Source organism: Barbus barbus (genome assembly GCF_936440315.1).
Source record: "Barbus barbus genome assembly, chromosome: 7".
Taxonomy (NCBI): Eukaryota; Metazoa; Chordata; class Actinopteri; order Cypriniformes; family Cyprinidae; genus Barbus; species Barbus barbus.
The window spans coordinates 4,047,315-4,070,006 of NC_136735.1; the positions used below are offsets into that span (position 1 = coordinate 4,047,315).

Consider the following 22,692-nt stretch of genomic DNA (forward strand, 5'->3'; position numbering starts at 1 on the left):
CACTCAAAAAAGTGCTAAGACTACAGACTAAGTCATCAAAGTCTAAAGCATCGATTTGCATGTTATATGCATTTTAGGAGGCGGTGCTTATATATGGAGATAAAGCACCTGGGCAATGATGTTGAAGCATTCAAATGAAGTATGCAGTAAGAGAAACCCGCCCCAGACTCTAGACTTTAGCCAGTCCCAATGCAATCAGTCAACTCAGACAATTTCATTATCATAAAGAGATGAAAAATCCACACTCAAGGCATTCATAACTAACTCAGGCATTAGGAACATAAACAAGCAGCAGTTCTTTTGATTCTTAATATATTTTTTTTCTGACTTTTAATAGATTCTTCAGGTTTTGCTCTGCCATGCTTGTCACAAAATCAAAGACTCAGATCCAGTAGCGAGTGAATAACAGTTTATTATCTCACAGAATAAGGGAACAATAGCAGTTTAAAAAATGCGAGGGTAGGGTGCGTCAGTGAACCAGAATCCAGCCAAGGAGGAAATAATCCAAGCAGAGCACGATCACAGAAAACAAACTGAAAGCCAAGGAGAGAACAAACAGAGGTGAGCAAGACAACGAACTGACAAAGGATTGCGAAAGAGAGCCCAGATATAGGCAGTGAAATAGGCTGCAGGTGAAGCACCTGATTAGGATGTGGGGTTGCCAGACGTGGCAAAAACCACACAAAACACAAAACACGCACACATGGAAAGAGCACACGGACCCATGAAGCATGGCAATGCTATCCAGGCAGGATCTGGATTTCTCTGAATTTAAAGCTATTCTTTTGCTTTTATGGTGCCATTTTTTGGTGGGAAACGTGACTAAAAAATTACAAAAATAACATGTTACAGAATTAAATGTTATTATTATTTTATTTTATTTTTTTCACATAATAGGTTTTTCTGCATTTTTTTTGTTATGTCTAAAAAATGTACTTTGCACACTGAAAAAGGCACGTAACAAAATTAAATTGAACATGAAATGTTTAAGTAGAAATACTATTTTCTTGTAAAACATGCTCCAATATCCTTTTTGTTTACAACTTTTTTTCAGTGCATTTTGCAACGTCAGTAAACTCCTACTGACATCAAACACTCTTCAGATGTTGTTCAGTGTGCTTGTTCAACAGGTTTAACGTGCTAAAGGGTGGAGCACTGAAACACCCCCGCCCCCCCCCCACAAAAAAAAAAAAAAAAACAAGAAAGAAAATAAATCAGTGACGTCTGGTATTCAGCAGCTTTGTGTTTTATTTCATTCTGTGACTGAAATTACTGCTCAGAGATGTGAACTTTGACTATACAGATGAACACAGTGACCAAAATGTAAAATGTTAATTTTAATTGTTATTCTTTGATCACTAAAAATTCAGTCTCAGTTACTGCTGATGAAATTGACCGAATTACTAATAAAAATAATAATACAGGTATTTGCTTGAATCACCCATCTGTATTAAATTACCTTCAAATGTGGTTTTGTAAAAGAAAAAAAAGTGTGTCATTAAGTCTTTCAATCACATGCCACAGTGTTAGTCAGTTTATTGGCATCAGTTGATCACAATAGAGGGAGTTTCACTGACACAACAGTTCAAGCTCAAATACCTTCAGTCTCTCACTGGATTCACACTGAGATACTGAACTACTGCGGTGAAACTAACATACATCAGCCAAATCAACAGAGAAATGAATCCAGAACACACAGGTATGTTTGAATCTATGTGCTATAATTCTAGAAAACTGATATGATGGTCACTGTAGACAATATTAGAGAAACCTACATGACAAAACCTGTTTAACTAGATTGTAGCTGATCTCAATGACAAACACGTGTTTTACACACTGTTAAAATGGGTGATTTCTGAATATATATTATATATATATTCACATAACAATAAAATGGAATCCAAATGTATCCAAATGTTTAGTTAGTAATAGTAGACTATTACATACACTACATGAGTACCTGCGTGCTGCCAGGTTATCATGTTTGTGATCTGTTATTGTAGTTATTATGTTTCTGATACGATCAGTGTGTTTTTAGATGCGTAATTTTAGGCTTGATTGGGATAATTTAATTTAGTCAAATTATCAAACTTTTTTGGCAACTTCTTTTTAAGTCAAAGTTTACAAGAGCCAATTAAAAAAAAAAAAAGATAGTCTATATATTTAATCAAAAATATTATTACTTCACCTTTGAAGTGTATTTTCTTGTAAATTGATGTTACTGTACATGGGCCATAATGTACTGATGTCATATTTTCTCATATTTTGAGTTTTATGTGTATATATATATATATATATATATATTCCATTTCTGTATCTTTATTTTATACTTTAGTTCTGTGTGTAATGTTTGTGGATTATGTGTTGGTATTTAAGACACTGTGTCTTTAAGAGAACACACCCATTGTTGGAAGCCTATTGGTATTGATGTTCAGTTTGTAGTCATGTATTCTGCATCTCTCTCTCTCTCTCTCTCTCTCTCTCTCTCAGTTTTTCCCCTTTCCCCCACCAATTTCACAGAACATACCAGTTCCTCTTATTATTAAACAAGTGTTTTTATTGTGTAGCACACTTCTCGTGATCCAAACCTTTACAGTTTTATACTCTACTACCTTATGGTATCTATAACATGTATTTCTTACTATTATGTCTAATGTTTATTTCTTACTATTTCCCAGAGTCCGATGAACCACCTGCTGTACAAGAGCTAAGGATGGTGCTAATCGGAAGAAGTGAAGCTGGAAAGAGTTCAATAGGCAACGTAATACTGGGTCGAGAGGCATTTAAAGAAAACACAACCAAAGAGACTGAGCTACAGACAGGAAGAGTAGAAGACAGAAACATCTCCATTATTGACACTCCAGGATTCTTCAACACTCATCTGACTGATGAAGGAATGAAGAAGCAGATGATGAAGAGTCTGTATCTCTCTGATCCTGGTCCTCACGTGTTCCTGCTTGTCATCCGACTCGACAGATTCATAGAAGACGTGGTGAAGACTGTAAAAAAGATTTATGAGCACTTCGGAAAGGACGCTTTCAGGTTCACCATGGTGCTGTTCACGGGAAGAGAGGCGATGTCCAAACGAGAATGGATCGAGTTCAGGCTGGGCAGAAAAACTAGAGAGCTCCTGAGCTTCTGCGAAGAGAAATGTCATGTGATCATTCATAAAAACAAGAAAGACAGGAAACAGATCGCAAGCCTGTTAGAGAATATCGATGAAGTTGTGAGGAAGAACGGGCGAGAACATTATGTTAAAGAGGTCAAGAATAGTCAAGATGAGATGAGGACGAAGCAAAAAGATGGAAAGGAGAAGATCAGTGTAGAGGTACAAATAACGAGCCAAGAGAAAGAGAAGAATAGAGAAGAAGACAACAGCGCAGAGCATCAGGTCAGAGAAGAAGAGAAAGAAAACACTGTTCAGAAAGACCAAAGAGCACCAAATGAGAGTGAAAAAGGATCTCCAGAAGGAAATCAAAGCAACCAAACACATAAAACGTGTTTGATCAAGCAGACACCAGAAAATTATTTAATAAAAGGTAAATATTTAGCAGTTTATATCTTGTATAATGCGTATTTTGATAACTTACACATCTTATTAATATGGTATGTTGTTATTAAACTCTTTTTCTTCACAGTGGCTGATCTAAGGATTGTTCTTCTTGGTAAAAGTGGATCTGGAAAGAGCTCGACAGCAAACTCCATCCTGGGCAGAGATGCATTCAAAATCAATACAAGTCTCCCATCAAGCAGTCAAACCTGTGAGAAACAAGAAGCTGATGTGTGTGGAAGAAACATCTCAGTGATCGACACTCCAGGACTGTTTGATCCATCGATGACGAGAGACCAAATGCAGGCTGAAATACAAAAGTGTGTAGAGATGACGGATCCTGGTCCTCATGTGTTTCTGCTGGTCATCAGACTGGACGAGAAATTCACAGATGATGAGAAAAACACAGTGAGATGGATTCAGGAGAACATCGGAGAAGATGCTTTACATCACACCATCATCCTGTTCACTCATACTAATCATCTGAGGGGAAAATCATTAGATGAGTATATTAGAGACAGTCCAGATCAACAGGCATTTACAGAGAGTTTTGATGGCAGATTTCACTCGTTCAACAATAAAAACATGGAGAATCGCTCTCAGGTCACTGAACTGCTGGAGAAGATTGAGAAGATGGTGGAGAGAAATGGAGGGAAGCACTACACCAGTGAGACATTTGTGAAATATCAGGAAGAGACTGACAGCGAGAAAGAGGAGATAGTCAAAGGAAACCTATCAAACTGGCTGAAAGGAATGTTAGTTTTATTCTTAGGAGCGCTAGCAGCTGCAGCGGTAGCTAAAAGTGGGCTTGAAGGATAAAGAGCATCCAACAGCAAAGCAGTATGAACACAAATAGTTGCAAAATACTTAAGATTTGTATTTTCTTCAACACTACAGAATCTAACAATAACAGTGCATAACTATAATGTACAAATTGTACTGTTTATAATAAGTATTATGCTTTTTTTATTATTAGGCTGGTCCTAGATATATGTGTTTATCAAATAAAACAATGTTAAAAAGATACATGATCTCAGAATTAATAAATAAATAAAAAATCAAGGAAAAGTGTTTTAATTTAAATCACATTTTGCCGTTTTCCATTCTCAGTAGTAATTTAAAAAAACTTGCTGTCTGTCAGTCATTTTGTTACCCTGCTGACTTACAATTTTTAGTTTAGTCAACTAAAATATTCCAGTTGTCCCTTAAATTAACATTGAGTAACTTAAAATTTAAAGTTGACTAAACTAAAAATTTAAGGCAGTGTGGTAACAAATTATTTTAAGTTGAAACAACTTTTTGAAAACAGTGCATATATTCATGTAGTTTACTTGTTTTTATTTTTAATGTGGAGTCATAACTCGCTTTGTGAGTTTATCTCCCTCAAAAAGGTAAAGGCTGTGGCTCTGTAACACATTTGAAGTTATTTGTTTTAACCAGCCGATCAGCTCAAGGTATGAGGCGTGGCTAATGATTCGTTTTAGAGATTCGGCATGCGATCAGCATGACACATAGAGTGAACAACTACATCACATTTTCAAGGTAGAAGATTATGTTATTGAGAATATTTGTGTTACTTGTTCTTCTATGTGTCAGTGTTTTATATGAAGGAACAACATAGTGATGAAACGCGTTTGTCCATTTAGGGCTACTTTAAAATCATGGTGGTACAAAATAGCACCTTCCCTGTAAGGGGGACCCTCAGTGTATGTAGATTAAGGTAATAAAACATAACTGTACATATAACGTCTTTATACACCCCTGAAAACATAGTTGTGTATATTGTATTTCTGTCAATAGATCCTCCTAAATATTACACTCTGCACTTTTTGTGCTGTTCTGTTTGGCGCTAACAAAAAGACTGTGAAGTAGGGTGATGACAATGAATCATGGATGTGTGATTTCTAACAATGACAACAACTGTGTTTTAGAGCTGGGTATTTCTAACATGTCCTGGATCCTCCAGCACTGTGAGTTAACAAGCCTGATTCACCTCCTCAGCTCATTAGTGACTGCAAGAACCAAACTGGGTGTTTCAGAAAAGGGAGACACAGAAAATGTGCAGTGCTAGGGTTTACAGGACAGGTACCTGTCAAGGTAGATCAGGCAGTTATAATAACGTACCTTCGTCATGACCTTGTGTTTCTTTCCATCAAATCTTTACCTGGAATGAATGGCATTTTTCTGTTGGGTGGATTCTTTTGTTGTTCTCTGGCAGATCACGTTCTCATTAGTGTCACTTAGGGTGACTCACCTTTTCATTTTTACATCATTCATTCTGTTGTCATGGGGGGGGGGGGGGGGGGGGTTATGACTCTACATTCATTTCTGACTAACCTAGGAATTAATTTGTGTTTGTGCACTCATCCTTGACCCATTACTCATGACTCTTTCTCCTCCTCCCAAATTACTGAAACCACTTGACCAAAGAGATGGTAAAAGTGTCAAAAAGTGTTTAATTAAGAGTGTTTTTCAGGGCTACTATAAACTGCAAATGTCAAATATTAAGTAAACCGATAGCTTCAAGTGTTTTGACAAACAAACAATAAATAAATACTTCCACATTTCACATGTGCTTCCTAGCTCAAGCTCAGGATGCTTCCCCGGTCCTCCATTTATTAGGTCAAAGAAACTAAGCAAAATTAAAAAAAAAAAAAATCAAGACATTCATTGGACAGCAGACAGATGTTAAAAACAAAGATAAGAGGATATAATTAAGTATTTATAAAATTAGTACATTTCAATATAATGTGAGAACTAAATTAAGACATTAGAAACAAATTGTATTTATTGGAATGGGGGGGGGGGGAGTGAACTCTCAGCCTTCGTTTAAGCCTCGTTTATAGTCCTGTAATATCAGGTATGATCATCATTTTAATTAATTCCTTCCTTTAATTATATACATCGTCAAAATCGTATCATGTTCATAAACATAAATATTATTACACCCCCATCCAGATGAGAGACATTTGTGTGGCTCATTCATATCAAGAACCATGACTAAGATGATAACTGTGGTAGCATCCACCCCACTGGACAATATCATTCTATTTATTTTAATGTTATATTATGTGAATGCAATTACAGTGTGCAAACCAAGTCAATCAGCTGGAAAGTAATGCCAATGGCTATTTTTTTAGAGTTTAAACTTTTTGTTTTTTTAAACTTTATGGTCATAGTTATCGCTGTCATTCTTGGTTTAAACAGGCCATACTGCAGGCCCGGCGCCAGCTTGTGATGAATGAGTGACAGTTTTTAATACATTTAAAGGCAGCGCTCTTTGCATGCTGTATACTACAATATATTCCGAATTTAAATAAAACTTGTTTTTCATGCTTTACAAGCGACCACATATGACTCAGAGATTGCGAACTTCACTATATAGATCAAGATAATAATTTCAGAAGCACAGAGTGATGTGATTCTGCAATCGAGCCTGGTCCAAACGCAGGATTCAGGTAAGGAAACGGGTTATTAATTATTTGTATTGGCTGCCATGCCAAATCATGCACCTGCTTGCTTTTCTGTGTAATTTAAGTGTTAGTGAATTATTGTAAAGTGTTTCCCAAATAATGCATTTTGTGCATTTATTTCAAACCAATCGCAAAACCACCCCCCCCCCCCCACCCCCCACCCCCGATTCGGCCCTCCCAAGGGTGCCTTGCAGGCGCCTTATTGTATTTCACAACTACCTGCATCATCTTGTTTTGCATTTGACTCATTGTTATTCCGGGCGCTTTTAAAGATGTTTTGTTTGGTATAGTGTGTCCCTCCATTTTTCTCCAGCATTTCATCAATTTTCATCAGCAGCTCGAAGACCTGAAAGCGGTTCTGCTTTTTTGTATTTTCAAATGAGTGATATCTGCCACCACAGCTGTCAATCAGTGATTTTAGAGCACTGTGTTTTTTAATATACTCAATCAAAGGTTCATCCATCAGCAGATTCATCCAGTCAGCATGAGTGAAAAGAACGATTGTGTGATTTAAAGCATCTCTTTCAAGGTTGTCCTGAAACCATTTCGCTGTGTTCTTCCTCTCCTCTGTGAATCCTATCAGGTTAATAACCAGCAGAAACACGTGTGGACCAGGAGCAGACATTGCTAAACTTTTCTCAATTTCAGACTGTCGATTATCCATGAACAACAAATAATCTATCAGTGGTGGAGTGTCTATTACTGAGACCGTTCTCCCAGAAACCACTGCTGTTTGTTTCTCACAGCTATCAGTGGCTGACACAGGACTTGCTTGGAACGCTTTTCTGCCCAGGATGGTGTTTCCAGCTGAACTTTTTCCTGTTGAAATGAATCCCAGCAGCACAATCTTCAGGTCTGTTAGAGTGAGAGAAATATGTTATCACACATTAAAATTCAACAAATTTGAAAGGTGTGACACTTACAAGGCGACTAGAACAAAAAGTGATCTCTCCTCTGTATAAATATATTTTTTTATTCCGTGACTATGAGCATTAACTTTGTCAATAGCTTGTTTTCTATTACTGCAGACTAGTTGCTGGTAGCTTCCCGTAAGGGATAATTCAGTGTTTTACAAAGTAGACAACATCTGTCATACACTCTCAGAAATAAAGTTACAAAAGCTGTCACTGGTGCATTACCTTTTTGAAAGGTACATGTTTGTACCTAAAGGGTACATTTTGGTACCTTAAAAGTACATATTAGTACTTAAAGTGTACATTAATGAACCTAATAGATACAAAAGTGGACCTTTGAAAAGGTACCGCCCCAGTGACGGCATTTGTGCCTTTATTTCTGAGAGTGTAGCAAGACACACTCTGGAACAATATTAGTCACAGCTAAATATTATCTTTCTGGCCATTGCAAATAGGTCATAATTTTAAATATTTTTTAATTAACTAAACTAATTTAACTAAAATGGGTTGAATCATTTGTGTCAACATTATGATGTCATTTCTGATATTAAATAATATGTAAACGGTGGAAAAGGGAAATCATCAGTCTTCCTCATTATTTACTGACATATATTCAGAAATCACATGACATAAAACCATAGAACCACAAGAAAATCTCTATGTTTGGAATCAAATCACAATTTACCTTGTTTAAACATATTGCTGTGTACCATTGCTCTTTCTAGTGACAATCTCAGAGCCATCTCACTTAACTCAAGACCCATCATAAGTCTGAAGAGATGATCATGTAACTCTGTTGCCTTCTCTGTTGCCTGTTCACTGTTGTCAAGTCTTTTGTCCTCTTGTTTCTTTTTTTGGCTCTTCTCATAGGCGTAATGTTCCCCTCCATTGTCTTTAATGAGTTGTTCGATCTTCTCCAGCAGTTCTGTGACCTGATTTTGGTTGTGTCTGTCTTGATTGTTGAATGAATGAAATCTGCCACCACAGCTGTCAGTCAGTGACTGCAGATCAGGACTTTTTATGATATACAAATCCAATGATCTATCCTTCAGCAAATCTGCATGAGTGAACAGAACAATAATGTGACGTAAAGCATCTTTTCCAAAGTTCTGCTGAATCCATTTCACTGTGTTTTTCTCCTCCTCTGTGTATCTCCCATTCAGTCTGACGACCAGCAGAAATACATGAGGACCAGGAGCAGACATGTCTAAGCATTCCTCAATATTGCGCTTGAATTGATGCTGAAAGGGTCTGTACGGGGCATCTAACAGTCCTGGAGAGTCAATGATTGAGATTGCTCTTCCAGACACCACTGTGTCTTGTTTTTCACAGGTTAAAGTACTAGATAGACCCCCTGCTCTAAACACATCTCTGCCCAGGATGGTGTTTGCTGTTGCAGTCTTTCCCACATCAGATTTACCAAGAATCATGATCCTCAAATCTGCTGGAATGAGAGAGAATATTGTTGTCAAATTGCTGAAATGTCAAAATAGAAATGTCTGGTATACATTGGTATACAATCCATCAAGATAGTTGTCAGATGCTGATCAGGAATTACACGTGATGCAAAACAATTATTTTTTGAACATGAAAGAGTACTAGGAGCAAACACTTATGAAGGACTTATCGGACACTACTGAAAGTAAAGATAACTAAGAACACAGCAAACATGAGAAGGAACAAAACCAAAAGCAAAGAAACTTTGCTTGGTTCATGTGCTTTCATTAAACCACAAAACTTATCAAAATGTGGACCGCTGTTTAATACTTTTTGTAATAACTATGAGACGTATGTGATGCAACTCTGGTTCCCATTCAGTCGGTCACTCCGAGTCACGTCGGTTGACCGATGAAACGGGGATCTCGCCAGAGAGACCAATCCACTTCGAGTGTAACTAAATGAGCCAAGAAACATTGGCATGCGATCATTGCATCCATCTGCCGCTGATCACAGCGTGAGTATAAGAGGCAGCAGGTGCACCGCATTAATTCATCTGTGGCTTTGGAGCCGAGTGGTGGTGCATCACTGCTGCTCTCCTATCCTGCGAGTGTTGGCGTTACAGCGCAGCAGCGTTGGTTGCGATCACACAGGAAGGAAAAGCGATTTCCGTGAGGACAGTCACACTAGGAGTGGCCAGCTCCCCTGCATGCTTCAGCACTGAAAGATTTCTCTAAAAGAGCAACACGGGTGATCGCGTCTTTTTAAAAATGTCTTATCACCCGTGTGTTTCTGGGTGTGGTTGTTTCCTGGCGCCTCAGGATGGTCACGATCGCTGCCTCACATGTCTGGGCATTCAGGACACTGAGTAAGCTTTCGTGGATGGTTCATGTTCTTCTTGTGTGCCCTTGTTCCCCTGAAAAAATGGGGTATGTGCATCCTCAACTACCTCAACGACTGGCTCATACTTGCACAGTCTCGAGACCAGTTGTGTGCACACAGGGACCTGGTGCTCAGGCACCTCAGTCAGTTGGGCCTTCGGGTCAATTGGGAAAAGAGCGAACTCGTGCCAATGCAGAGAATCTCTTTTCTCGGCATGGAGTTGAATTCGGTCAACCAGACAGCATGCCTCACCCAGGTACATGCTCAGTCGGTGCTGAACTGCCTCAAGAATTTATTAGGCAGGACGGCGGTCCCACTGAAACTCCTTCAGAGGCTCCTGGGGCATATGGCTGCAGCTGCGGCCATAGTTCCGCTCGGTCTGCTCCATATGAGATACCACTTCAGCACTGGCTCCATGGCCGAATCCCGGGGTGGGCGTGGGAACACGGTACTCACCGGGTTCAGATTACACCGGCCTGCCGCAAAACCGTCAGCCAGTGGTCAGATCCCTTGTTCCTTCGGGCAGGAGTGCCCCTGGAGCAGGTATCCAGGCATGCTGTGGTATTCACGGATGCCTCGGCCACCGGCTGGGGAGCCACGTACAATGGGCACGCAGTGTCAGGGGTATGGACGGGTCCCCAACTGCGTTGTCATATCAATTGCCTTGAGCTGCTGGCAGTATGTCTTGCCTTGAGCCGCCTCAGAGGGTGCCTTCAGGGCAAGGACGGTCTGGTCCGTACGGACAACACTGCGACCATGGCGTATATCAACCGGCAAGGCGGTTTACGCTCCCGTCGCATGCCGCAACTCGCCCACCACCTCCTCCTCCGGAGTCAGAAGCATCTGAGGTCCCTTCGTGCCATCCACATCCCAGGAGTGTTCAATCGGGCAGCCGACGAGATGTCTCGAGCAGCACTTCCAGAGGAGTGGACACTCCATCCCCCGGCGGTTCAGCTGATTTGGGGACGGTTCGGAGTTGCTCAGATGGACCTGTTTGCATCTCGAGAAACCACCCACTGCCAGTGGTTCTACTCCCTAACAGAGGCAACACTCGGCACGGATGCACTGGCACACAGCTGGCCCCAGGGCCTGCGCAAATATGTGTTCCCCCCAGTGAGCCTACTAGCACAGACACTGTGCAAGATCAGGGAGGACCAGGAGCAGGTTTTGTTAGTGGCTCCATATTGGCCCAACATGACCAGGTTCCTGGAACTTATGCTCCTCGCGACAGCCCCTCCCTGCCCGATTCCTCTGAGGAAGGATCTGCTTTCTCAGAGACGAGGCACCCTCTGGCACCCACGTCCGGACCTGTGGAAACTACACGTGTGGTCCCTGGATGGGAGCCGGAGGTTCTATGTGACCTACCCCAGGAGGTAGCACTCACTATCGCTTCAGCACGTGCACCGTCCACAAGATGGGCCTATGCTCTGAAGTGGAACCTGTTCGTCGAATGGTGTTCCTCTCACCATGAGGAACCCCAAACATGTTCGATCAAAGCTGTGCTTTCCTTTTTGCAACAAGGGTTGGAGCATAGGCTGCCCCCCTCCACCAAGGTTTATGTTGCTGCTATTTCCGCTCACCACGACCCCATAGATCGGAGGTCGGTGGGGAAGCACCATCTGTTTGTTAGGTTTCTTAGGGAGGCCAGGTGGTTAAATCCTCCTAGGCCTCTCTCCCTACCCTCTTGGTATTTGGCATTGGTGCTAAGAGCCCTACAAACTTCCCGTTTGAGCTTTTGCAGTCAGTTGAGTTGAAATTTATCTCTATGAAAACCCTACGCCTGACTGCGTTGGCCTCGATTAAGAAGGTGGGGGACCAGCAGGCATTTTCGGTCGATGAATCGTGCCTTGAGTTTGGGCCGGCTGACTCCAGTGCAACACTGAGGCCCTGGCCCAGCTATGTGCCCAAGGTTCCTACCACTCCCTTCAGGGACCAGGTAGTGAACATGTAAGCGCTGCCCCTGGAGGAGGCAGACCCAGCCCTAGCTTTGCTCTGTCCTGTACGCGCACTGCGACAGTATGTGGATAGAACTCAGAGCTTCAGGACCACAGAACAACTCTTTGTCTGTTACGGAAGACAGCAGAAGGGGAAGGCTGTCTCCAAGCAGAGGATGGCCCACTGGATAGTGGATGCCATCACCTTGGCCTATGAAGCACAACTTGAATGTTAAAAAAAAAAAAAAAATTAATTAATAATGATAATAATATCTACACATTTGTTAATAGTTACCTGGTCTTGACGGATTTTCTTGTGTGATTTCTATTTCGAGTTTCCATCTCTGTCTTTCTTTCTCTCTCTGACTTTCCATCTGTCTCCTGAGATTTTCCTGAACATCAGCTTCGTTTTCTCTCAGAGATTGTGTTTTCTTCGTACTCACAACCTCTTTTTTCCTATCATTGTCATTTTTTATTCCCTCCTCTTTGCTTCTTATTTTTATTTCTTCCTCTTGATTTATCCCTCCTTTCTGCTTCCATGTATCACTGTTGTCTTGTATTTTTTTAATCTCTGTGTGTCTTATCCAAGCCTGCGCCTGTTTCATTCTCGCTTCTTCTTGTTTTATTCTGTTTTCTCCTCGCTTCATTCTCTCCTGCTCTCTGAGTTTTCCCATATTCTTCAGGTAGATCTCATTGCTGTAGTGTTGTTCTCCATTGTTCTTCACCATCTCATCGATATTCTTCAGGAGCTTAATGATCTGGCTGGAATCACACTAATTTTTGCTGTTTATCACGTGAAATCTTCCATCAAAGTAGTTCAGCATTTTTTGTGTCTCTTGACTCTCAATGATTTGATTCAGTACTCTTCTGGAGAACTTTTCTCGTCCAATAAACAGCACCCTGGTGAACTTCAAAGCTTCTTCTCCAAAGTTTTCCTGAATTTGCTGGACAATGTTCCTCTGCTCCTCTCTGAAGGTCTCCAGGTTGATTACGAGCAGAAACACATGAGGACCAGGATCAGAAAGATACAGACTCTTCATCATCTGCTTCTTCAGCTCTTCATCAGTGAGATGAGTGTTGAAGAATCCTGGCATGTCGATGATGGAGATGTTTCTGTCTTCTACTCTTCCTGTCTGTTTCTCACTTTCTCTGGTTCTGCTCTCTTTAAATGCCTCTCGACCCAGTATTGCATTTGCTGTTGCACTCTTTCCAGCTCCAGAGACTCCCAGCAGCACAATCCTCAGATCACGTGAATCATGTTCTTCATCAGATTCTGTGAAAAAGACATTAACACTCAGTGTTGGGCAAGCTACTTGGAAAATGTAGTGAACTAAGCTAACAGTTACTCTTTATTAAATTAAGTTTCACTACACTAAAGATACAGCCCTGGGAAATGTAGCAAGCTAAGCTACATCAACATGGCAAAAGTAGTTTACTACATCTAAGATATTTAGCTATTAAAAAAAAAAAAAAGAAATTATATTGAACCAACATCATACCAAGTCATTGCTCTCTTAGTGATCAATAAAACTGTCATTCAAGCAGATAGACAGGCATAATAGTTCAGTTTGATTATTTATTCAACAACTGTTCCAAACCAATTTGGCAACAATAATCAGTATCATGTACAGGGCTGGATTTACCTCAAATTGTGACATAGGCAAAATATTTTTTTTCTGTTGGCTGGAAACCTCAAGTCTTATTGGTAGCTGGTATTGTGGCTTTATTTTATACAGATACATTTATATAAATGGTAACACTTCACAATAAGTTTCATTAGTTAACATTAGTAATAAGTGTAGTTAATATGAACTAAGAATGACCAATACTTCTGCAGCATTTATGAATGTTAATTTCAACATTTACTAATGCATTATTAGAGTTTTACTCAGTCGCTTTGGTGCATTTCTCAGATCAGAAATGAAATTCTAAAAACTACTTGTTCAACCTCCACATCATCTAGTCACGTGTGCACATAATAAAAGCAGTTTCTCATTCTTTTGTTCAAGTTATGATTGCTTTGGTACATACATGCAATCAATTATGTACATTTGTCTGCGTTTTCCTACATTATCAGTTGCTAATGTCATGTTGCTCAAAATGTATTATATAGTTATCTGTGCAATAGTCTTACCAATCAAAATATCTATAGTCATTAGTTCATTGTATAAGTCAACATGCAAAATGGTTGATCTAGTTGTCATAAACTGTCAAGCATATTTTATACACTTTTCTATTAGTCCTTTTGTAAATTTGCCATGGATTGTGCAGGTGAATCTTGACTTTCACTAATGAGGAGAATGTAGATCAGCCAATGATAAACCAGTTATCTGTAATTCCTCAGTACTTCATGCAAAAGGAAAGCTCTGCCAGTCTTTGCCTTTCTAATTTTGAATTTTCGCCTTTGTGCCCATATTTATTTTTCTTTTCTATATCACAATGAGTTTGTAATGTTTTTTGTTTTGTTGTTGTTGTTGTTTGTTTGCTTGGTCAGATCACTAGTAAAAGTGTTACTGTGAATCATATCCAGTCTCTTTCAATCAATATCCCACATACAGTAATGTGTAAATGTGTACTTTTGAAATGGATATATGGCAGACATAAGTGCAGCCTTCTGCATTTTACAGTTTTTGTCAGTCGCTTTGGTACATTTCTCAGATCAGAATTGAAATTCTCAAAACTACCTGTTCAATCTTCACATCATTGTGTCACTTGTGCACATAAAAAAAGCTGTTTCTCATTTCTTTGAACAAGTTGCAAATGCTTTGGTACATCCATGCAAATGATTATGTACAATTATCTGCTGTTTCCTCAAAACGTATTATATAGATCTCTGTGCTATTGTCTTACCCCTCAAAACATCTAGGCATTAGTTCATCGTATAAGTCATTAAATGTGAAATTGTTGATCTAGTTGTCATAAACTGTCAAGCAAAATTTCTACACATCTCTATTAGACTTTTTGTAGATTTGCCATGAATTGTGCAAGTGAATCTTGACTAACACTAATGCGGAGAATATAGATCAACCAATTATAAACCAATTCTCTGAAATAGCTCAAAGGTGCATTTCATGACCCTTCAATTGGAAAGCATATATAGACAGAGGACAACACAAAATTTACAAATTCTGACGATGGATGAACATCCAGAAAACGATCAGGGACAACAGCCGAGAGGAAGAAGAGGAGTAAGAATGCATGGAAGTGTACAGAGGCAAAACAGAGGAAGAGGAAGAAGAGGCCAAGGACAGAGGTGTATATCAGATGAAATAATGTTATCAATCATGGCCTTACAATGGCTGAAGGGTGCAGCTAAAAATTGGGAGATCGACCATATGCTCAATAATTCAAACCTTTCAATCAATATCCCACATACAGCAATGTGTAAATTTGTACTTTTGAAAGGAAATATGGCATACATAAGAAGTGCAGCCTTCTGCATTTCAGTACAGTAACTGTCAACCAAACTGTTGCCATAGTTTACATCATAACATCCCTCCAGAGTACACTGTTATATTGCCAACATGACTAAGCAATTTGACTGTCTTATCTGTACACAATGACACAAGGACTTGTCATTCTGATGGCACTGACATGTTCATTGACACAGATATTTATTTTTGAGAGATGAACTAAGTATTTTGAGCAAGAGACTGGCTTTTGCAGGCAATCCATGGTGGTTTGCTATTTGTACGAGTTGTTTTGAGAAATGCATTTTTGCAAATATCAAGGATGATTCGAGAAATGTACCAAAGCGACTGAGAAAAACTGTAATACAGTAACTGTCATCCAAACTGTTGCCATAGTTTATATCAGGTAATACTAACAGTTTGCACTCTTATATTGACAACATGACTACGCATTTTGACCATCTTGTTTGACCATCTAGACATGATGCTGTATGTTTCAATATATATATTTTTATTTTTCAAAGTTATTCAAAATGCAAAAAATGGTATATACACCGGTAGGAATCCTAATCAACTGTATGTACTGCATTTTGCCACAGATTCTCATCCACATCACATAGTATGTCATCTAGGGCAATACACCTATAGGAAAGAATCTTTTGGCATGCCTGATCCATCCCTGGCAATCTTCTGCTGATATGTTCAGGCATGCTGCATTCATTGCATCCAGGAGTGACATTCGATCGTGAGGTTGGTGGTCATAAACCTTCCACCTCCATGAGGAAAAGAGTTCCTCTATGGGGTTGAGGAATGGAGAGTAAGGTGGAAGGAAAAGTGACATCATCCTGGGATGGGCTGCAAACCATTCTGTGACTGCATGAGAGTGGTGAAATGCCACATTGTCCCATAAAATTATAAATGTTGGCTGATTTCTGCTCACTGCATCCCTTTCCTCACCTGGCACAACTCTTCCATAGAGCTCATCCAGGAACAAAAGGAGACGCTTAGTGTTGTATGGCCCAATTAGCGGTTTGTGTAACAACAGTCTATCAGTGGATATTTCTACACACATTGTGATGCTAGCACCCCTCTGGTCTCGGACATCCACTGTGGCTCTTTTCCCAATCATGTTCCTTCCCCGACACCTTGTCTGCCAACACTCGGTCTCGAATTTCAGTTTTATGGCATTATTTCTGATGACCATGTCAACGACTGCCCTTTCCTGCACATCGGTGAACATCTTACCTCTCCCACCATTGAGAGGTAAACGTTGGGTTCTACAGTAAGTACAAATGCATAAGCAATTACACACAAGTAGGTTTGAAGAAGATGGTCTTGCAGAGTACAACTTACCTGTTTGTTAGCCGGAAAACTCTAACAATAGATGCCACTGTTGAGCGTTGAAGATTTGGCTGCACTCGCAGACCAGACTCTCTCATTGAAAGATTTATTACACGATCAATTATAGTTGCCCTGATCTCATCTGAGACTACAGCTCTTGATCTTCCTCGTATTCTTCTTCCACCACACATACGTCTCCCTCTTTCTCTTTCAGCCACTTCTCTATGTCCGGCTTGGTCCATGTTTACCATCATAATACAAATTATTCCTCAAATGTCCCCTTTTTATGGATGGTAATGAAATTATGTAAAGGAGTAACACGTGTAGGTCTTCAGCTACAAAAGGAATCACCTGTGGTTGGTCCGACGGTTTTGATAGCATTTCATTTTCTTTTTCTAAATATATTTTAATAAAATATTATTGTAGAAATACAGAGAATTGCTGTTTTATTCAATTTTGTATTACGTTATTGTTTTGAACTCAAGTTTAACAATTTTGAAAAGAGTATGTAAACGTGTGCAAACTGGCCTGCAGGTACACAGAGTTTTAACAGTTGTGTCGATATAAGAAAACAATTCATGGAATTTGAAAGAAGTAGTCAATGAATGCATGTTTGGCTTTTGTGCTCACTGTGTGAAAAGTTTTGAAAACGTGACTTTAGTATTCAGAAATGTGTCCCAACGATTGTATAAAACTGTAATATTATAAGAATGATTAAAGAAATGCACCAAAGTGACTGAGAAAAACTGTAAAATCAAAAGATGTGTTTGTTAACATTAGTTAATGTACTGTGAACTAACATTTAACGTTAGCTTTTGTTTACTTGATCAAAAAAAGAGCTTAACTACTGAAAAGCTATTTGATTCAGAAAGCAGCGATGCTACCATCACGCTACTGAGAAATGTAGTTAAACTAGTAGTGTCACTATTTCTAGCGACGCTACTGCCCATCACTGTTAACACTCTTTGTTGATGCTTCTCTTGTGACTGATTGTAGTTTTATTTATTTATTTATTTATTTATTCATTTATTCTATTAGAAAACAATGACACATGCAAACAAAGATCGTTCAGTGCGAGGTCGCTCTGGTGCAGGCTAACAGGTTAAAGTTCATTCAAAACCATGATTTATCTAGCTCAATTTGATTTTGCTTTGTCAAACCTTTTTCCTGAGTGTGTAATGAATCCTGGGTATTCAGAAGATTTAACGCTGTAAACAGGCTCTTGTTCTGTCCAGAATTGACTATTACAATGGGTCTTCCAGCCAATTCCATCAAACCTCTACAATTAATCCAAAATGCCGCTGCAAGATTAATCTTTAAAAGAAAACACATCACGCCTATCAATTTGCACTGGCTACCAATAGCTACTCGCATTAACTTCAAGGCATTGATGTTTGCTGAAAGAACCACCACTGGCTCTGCATCCCTTTACCTAAATTCATTACTTCAGACTTATGTGCCCTCTAGAAGCTTGCATTCTGCAAGTGAATGACGCATTATTGTGCCATCCCAAAGAGGCACAAAATCACTTTCACAGACTTTTTCATTAACTGTTCCCATCTGGTGGATGACCTGCCCAACTCAATTCGAGCAGCTGAATCCTTACCCATCTTCAAGAAATGGCTAAAAACACATCTCTCCCATCTTTATTTGACCCTCTTACTCTAGCACTCTCTATTCTAATTGTATTTTATCTATATGTCTTATTTTTATTAACAAACAAATAAACACACACACACACATGACCCTCTATCAATTACATATTTATTCTCTAACTGCTAACTTTTAATGTAAAACTAACACTAGCTTTCTTTTTTCTATTCTATCTACTTGTTTCTTCCATGAAAAAATAAATAAATAAAGGTTTCTTTTTTCTATAGTCTATATACTCGTTTTCTTAAAAAAAATAAAAAAAATAAAACCTTTATATGTGCACTGCGTTAGGCTAACCAAGACTTGTAATAGCACTTGGATGTTGTTGCTCTTTTGTTTGTTTTGATTGTTTCTAATGTCATCATTTTTAAGTCGCTTTGGATAAAAGCGTCTGCTAAATGACTAAATGTAATGTAAATCAGTGAATAGTCTACACCAGTTTAGCATTCCATCTGGCCTAAACAAGTTGCAAATGGGCAAAAGCAACTGCGACTTTGGAGCCACCTACAGTTAAAGGGGGGTACAATGCTGTTTCGTCCATTCAGAGTTATTTACACTGTTAAAGAGTTGTATTCTCATGCTAAGCATGGCCAAAGTTTCAAAAAAACGATTTGGAAGTATGAAGTATGAGTATTTTGTGGCAAAAATCTTCCTTCCTGGTTCGTACAAGTTTCGGAAAGTTTTTTTTCAATCATGGCTCTTGTTAACGTAAATGATGTGGAACTCCTTATATGGGCATTTCTCCCAGAAGAACGCGCCCGTGGACACATCGAATGGAGCGAGAGCGCGCTCATCAAAGCGCTTCATTCAACTGCACTGCACGGGACTCGCTCAGGAAGAATGTCTCTAAAGAAGTGTGTTTTTGGTTGTGAGGGAAAGATAACCTTGTTAGCTTCCCAAAAAAACCCTGCATTACGTAAACAGTGGATTCAGTTTGTTTTTCCAGGTCAGCAATGGAGTTTCACAAGTGTGTTTGTTGACAAATGTTTTATAAACAAGGCCCACATCGACGCTGGATTTGCACATCGTTTGATACTGAAAGATGGAACAGTCCCAGCTAAAAGATCCTGGTCATGATTCAGAACTGCAGATGTTAAGTGAAACCATATATATTGCTATATATGTATATATACGTAGATGCCTCATTAGCAGAGGTGGAAAATCCAGGGGCCAAAGAGTAAAAGACCTGCCATATTTTTGTTCCACCCACGAACTCAGCAGCTGATTTCAGCAGAGGAGGAACCAAGACATTCCTTGAAAGTCTCATTGTCAAATCCCAAGTCCTCAAAGAGTTCAAGTTAATGAGATAATTAAGAGACTAATTAAATGATGATTGTACATTAGTGATGAACACCTGCTGTTATTGAGAATTACAGAGGATCAGATGTTGATGTTTTATTGGTTAAAATGATGTCACCATCATGGAGATCAGTGTTTGCTTTAGTTGAAACCAGTCAATTGCGCCCAAGCTCAAGATCATTTGCGATTCATAGATTTTGCATCTGAAAGAGACGCATACGCTCGATTTCTCTTCGTACGTTCATTCTATGAATTGCACTTAGGCATATCTTAGAAATTATCGTAAGATCAAATTCAGGATGGTTTCTGCGCAACATTTTGTAAATGAGGCCCCTGGACATGAAGGATGCAGTACTACTGTATATTTACTCAAGATTAACATGAGATTGGGTGAAACCGTGTGTGCTACGTCCCCTTTAAGTTTGTGAAATCTGCCCTTTCTGCTGTAGTTTGTGCCTGTGTACAAATTTACATTATTTCTAATAAAACAAGAACAGAAAAAAAGCTAAAGTGAATAAGGCGCATACTGAGAATTTAAAAGAAGAAATGTTTATTATTTTATAAAGCGCAAGTAGTTCAGTAGTTCTTCTGTGTAGGCTACTGCTTAATCTGTGAAGCTGTTTACAAATCATTTATACAGCTTTATTGTAGGTGCAGGGTATAAATATTAGATGCATCTAGTGGTGAGGTTGCAAATCGCAACCAATGGCTCAGTCCACCACTCACCCCCTTTCGAAGCACATAGAGAAGAAAATGCCTCATTCATTCAAATATATTAAAGCAGTATTTTCACTTTTCAATTTATTGTCTATTAAAAAAGAAGGGACAACTGGACATTTTTTGTGGTACAACAATATGCCACAAATGCTAATGATTAAGCTTAACTTGTCATAAACTCGAAATATAAGTTTTTGTTGTTGTTGTTTTTTGTTTGTTTGTTTGTTTTTTGACAGGATGATTTGCCCCATTATATATAAAAAAAATTAAAAAATAAATCAATGATACTTTTCCAAGAGAAAATAAATTATGAACACTGCTTCTAACTGTTGAGGGAGTAACTAGCTGTATTTTACATTTTCTACTTTACATGAATTTACTGACCGTTTTGTGCTGATGCCATGTTTTTTTGTCAGCTAATCACTTCTCTTCTCTTCTCTTCTCTTCTCTTCTCTTCTCTTCTCTTCTCTTCTCTTCTCTTCTCTTCTCTTCTCTTCTCTTCTCAGAGATGGCAGTATTTCTGCATAGATAAAAATAAAAGATAAAGACTGAACACATTCTCTCATTAATACTGTTGACAACTTTTCCTAAGTGCAATTCTGAGTGTGCTACACACAGGTGAGTGGGCTATACAAACCACCTGAAGTAAGACACTCATCCCACTATATGCACACTAGACACTTTCTATAAAAACGTCCTGCTACAAAGACGCAATAAGAAAATGTTTACTTAAGCATTGCACTACAAAATAATGTTTACTTGAGCATTGCACTACAAATGTTTTTGCACTATGCGCTGCTTCCCACAAAATATCTCTTTAATCTGCACAACAATTTAATGTACAATAAATATATATATATATATATTTTTTTTTTTTTGCACAAGTTCATGTACAAATATCTCTTTTGCATAATTTAATGTACAGTATTTATGTCAAGTTCTTGTACAGTCTCAGTTTGTGTATGTCTAGGCAACTAGGTATAGTACCTAGTTATAGTATTTATAGTATATGTATAGTCAGATGGTCTATTTTTGTGTATAGTCAGCTCCATTGTTTTTTTTTTTCTTATACTTGCATTGTTGTATGTTTATCTTATGTTTAACTAGTATGTAGCACCGTGGTCCTGCGAGACACGACATTTTGTTCCACTATATATCCACACATGTAGCAGAATGACAATAAAGCTCAACTTGACTTGAACTTGAACTGTTAAGTTGTATTGTAAAGGCCTGCTAGTTTGTTTTGAACCTACAGTCTTATATAAATATTAAAACTTGACAACAAACCAAAAGCCCTATGTGGTAAAAGGATTTGGGAAAACCCAGATAACATTTCATATCAAATAACATACTATATGTTAAAAATATATATTATTTTGCTTCTTTCATAGTTCCTTATTGTGTAATTAGTGTGTGAAAGTATTACCTTCCTCGCGGTGCCTTGCTGTGTGTGAAGCTGCTCTCTTGAAACAGGTAACCAAGGGCGTCTCTTCGCTTAAAACAAATCAAATTAAATAAATAAATAGGTCACTGCTTAGCTGGCTTGTATTAAATCATTTTAATGTAGTGCTTGCTGGTTTGAAAATGTGAACAATTACATAATTACTAGAAAGATTTAGTCTAAATCACAACGAAGTCCTACATGACGATTATTATTATTAGGCTATTCTTGTTTACCCTTCAGATGATGAAATGGGAGAAATAGTTTAATAACTTCGTTGTTACGCCTCCAGCTCTCAGTCTACATCCTAGATTTACATCGACGGCTTTTCAAAAAAGGACAATAATTATACTTTAGTTTGATCCAAGCAAAACGTTGCGTCTCTATTTAGCCGATGCGATCGCTCAGAAACGCAACAGATCTCAGTTCAATGCGCCGCGAGTCACTGCAGCTGTGCACGAGCGCTAGAACACAGACCGTGCACGAGAAGAGAAGCCACTAATACATTACAACGAGCACTCGATTGAGCATTAAAATAAAAAGAAGCGCTAAATAATTAAACTCCTGCCCACGAATTAGCAAACTCTAGTCAGCTAGCAAAACAGTGGGAATGCCCCACCCTTAAAAACACCTATTCAGGT

At 38.8% G+C, this 22,692-nt stretch overlaps 2 protein-coding genes across 2 annotated transcripts; one reads left to right on the forward strand and one right to left on the reverse strand.

Annotated features, from left to right (window-relative positions):
* The first annotated feature begins 1,554 nt into the window (after nt 1-1,554).
* Nucleotides 1,555-4,591, forward strand: LOC306872981 (GTPase IMAP family member 8-like). Its single transcript, XM_079421960.1, has 3 exons — nt 1,555-1,699; nt 2,679-3,539; nt 3,639-4,591. The coding sequence occupies exons 1-3, from the start codon at nt 1,681-1,683 to the stop codon at nt 4,367-4,369; spliced, it is 1,611 nt and encodes a 536-aa protein (XP_079278086.1). The 5' UTR covers nt 1,555-1,680; the 3' UTR covers nt 4,370-4,591.
* A 2,631-nt stretch (nt 4,592-7,222) lies between these two features.
* LOC306872290 (GTPase IMAP family member 8-like) lies at nt 7,223-22,692 on the reverse strand (the record flags this gene model as incomplete). Its single annotated transcript, XM_079420797.1, has 6 exons — nt 22,288-22,692; nt 22,037-22,104; nt 20,995-21,130; nt 12,486-13,463; nt 8,623-9,381; nt 7,223-7,878 (listed from the first exon to the last, which is right to left on the reverse strand). The coding sequence occupies exons 4-6, from the start codon at nt 12,916-12,918 to the stop codon at nt 7,223-7,225; spliced, it is 1,848 nt and encodes a 615-aa protein (XP_079276923.1). The 5' UTR covers nt 12,919-13,463; nt 20,995-21,130; nt 22,037-22,104; nt 22,288-22,692.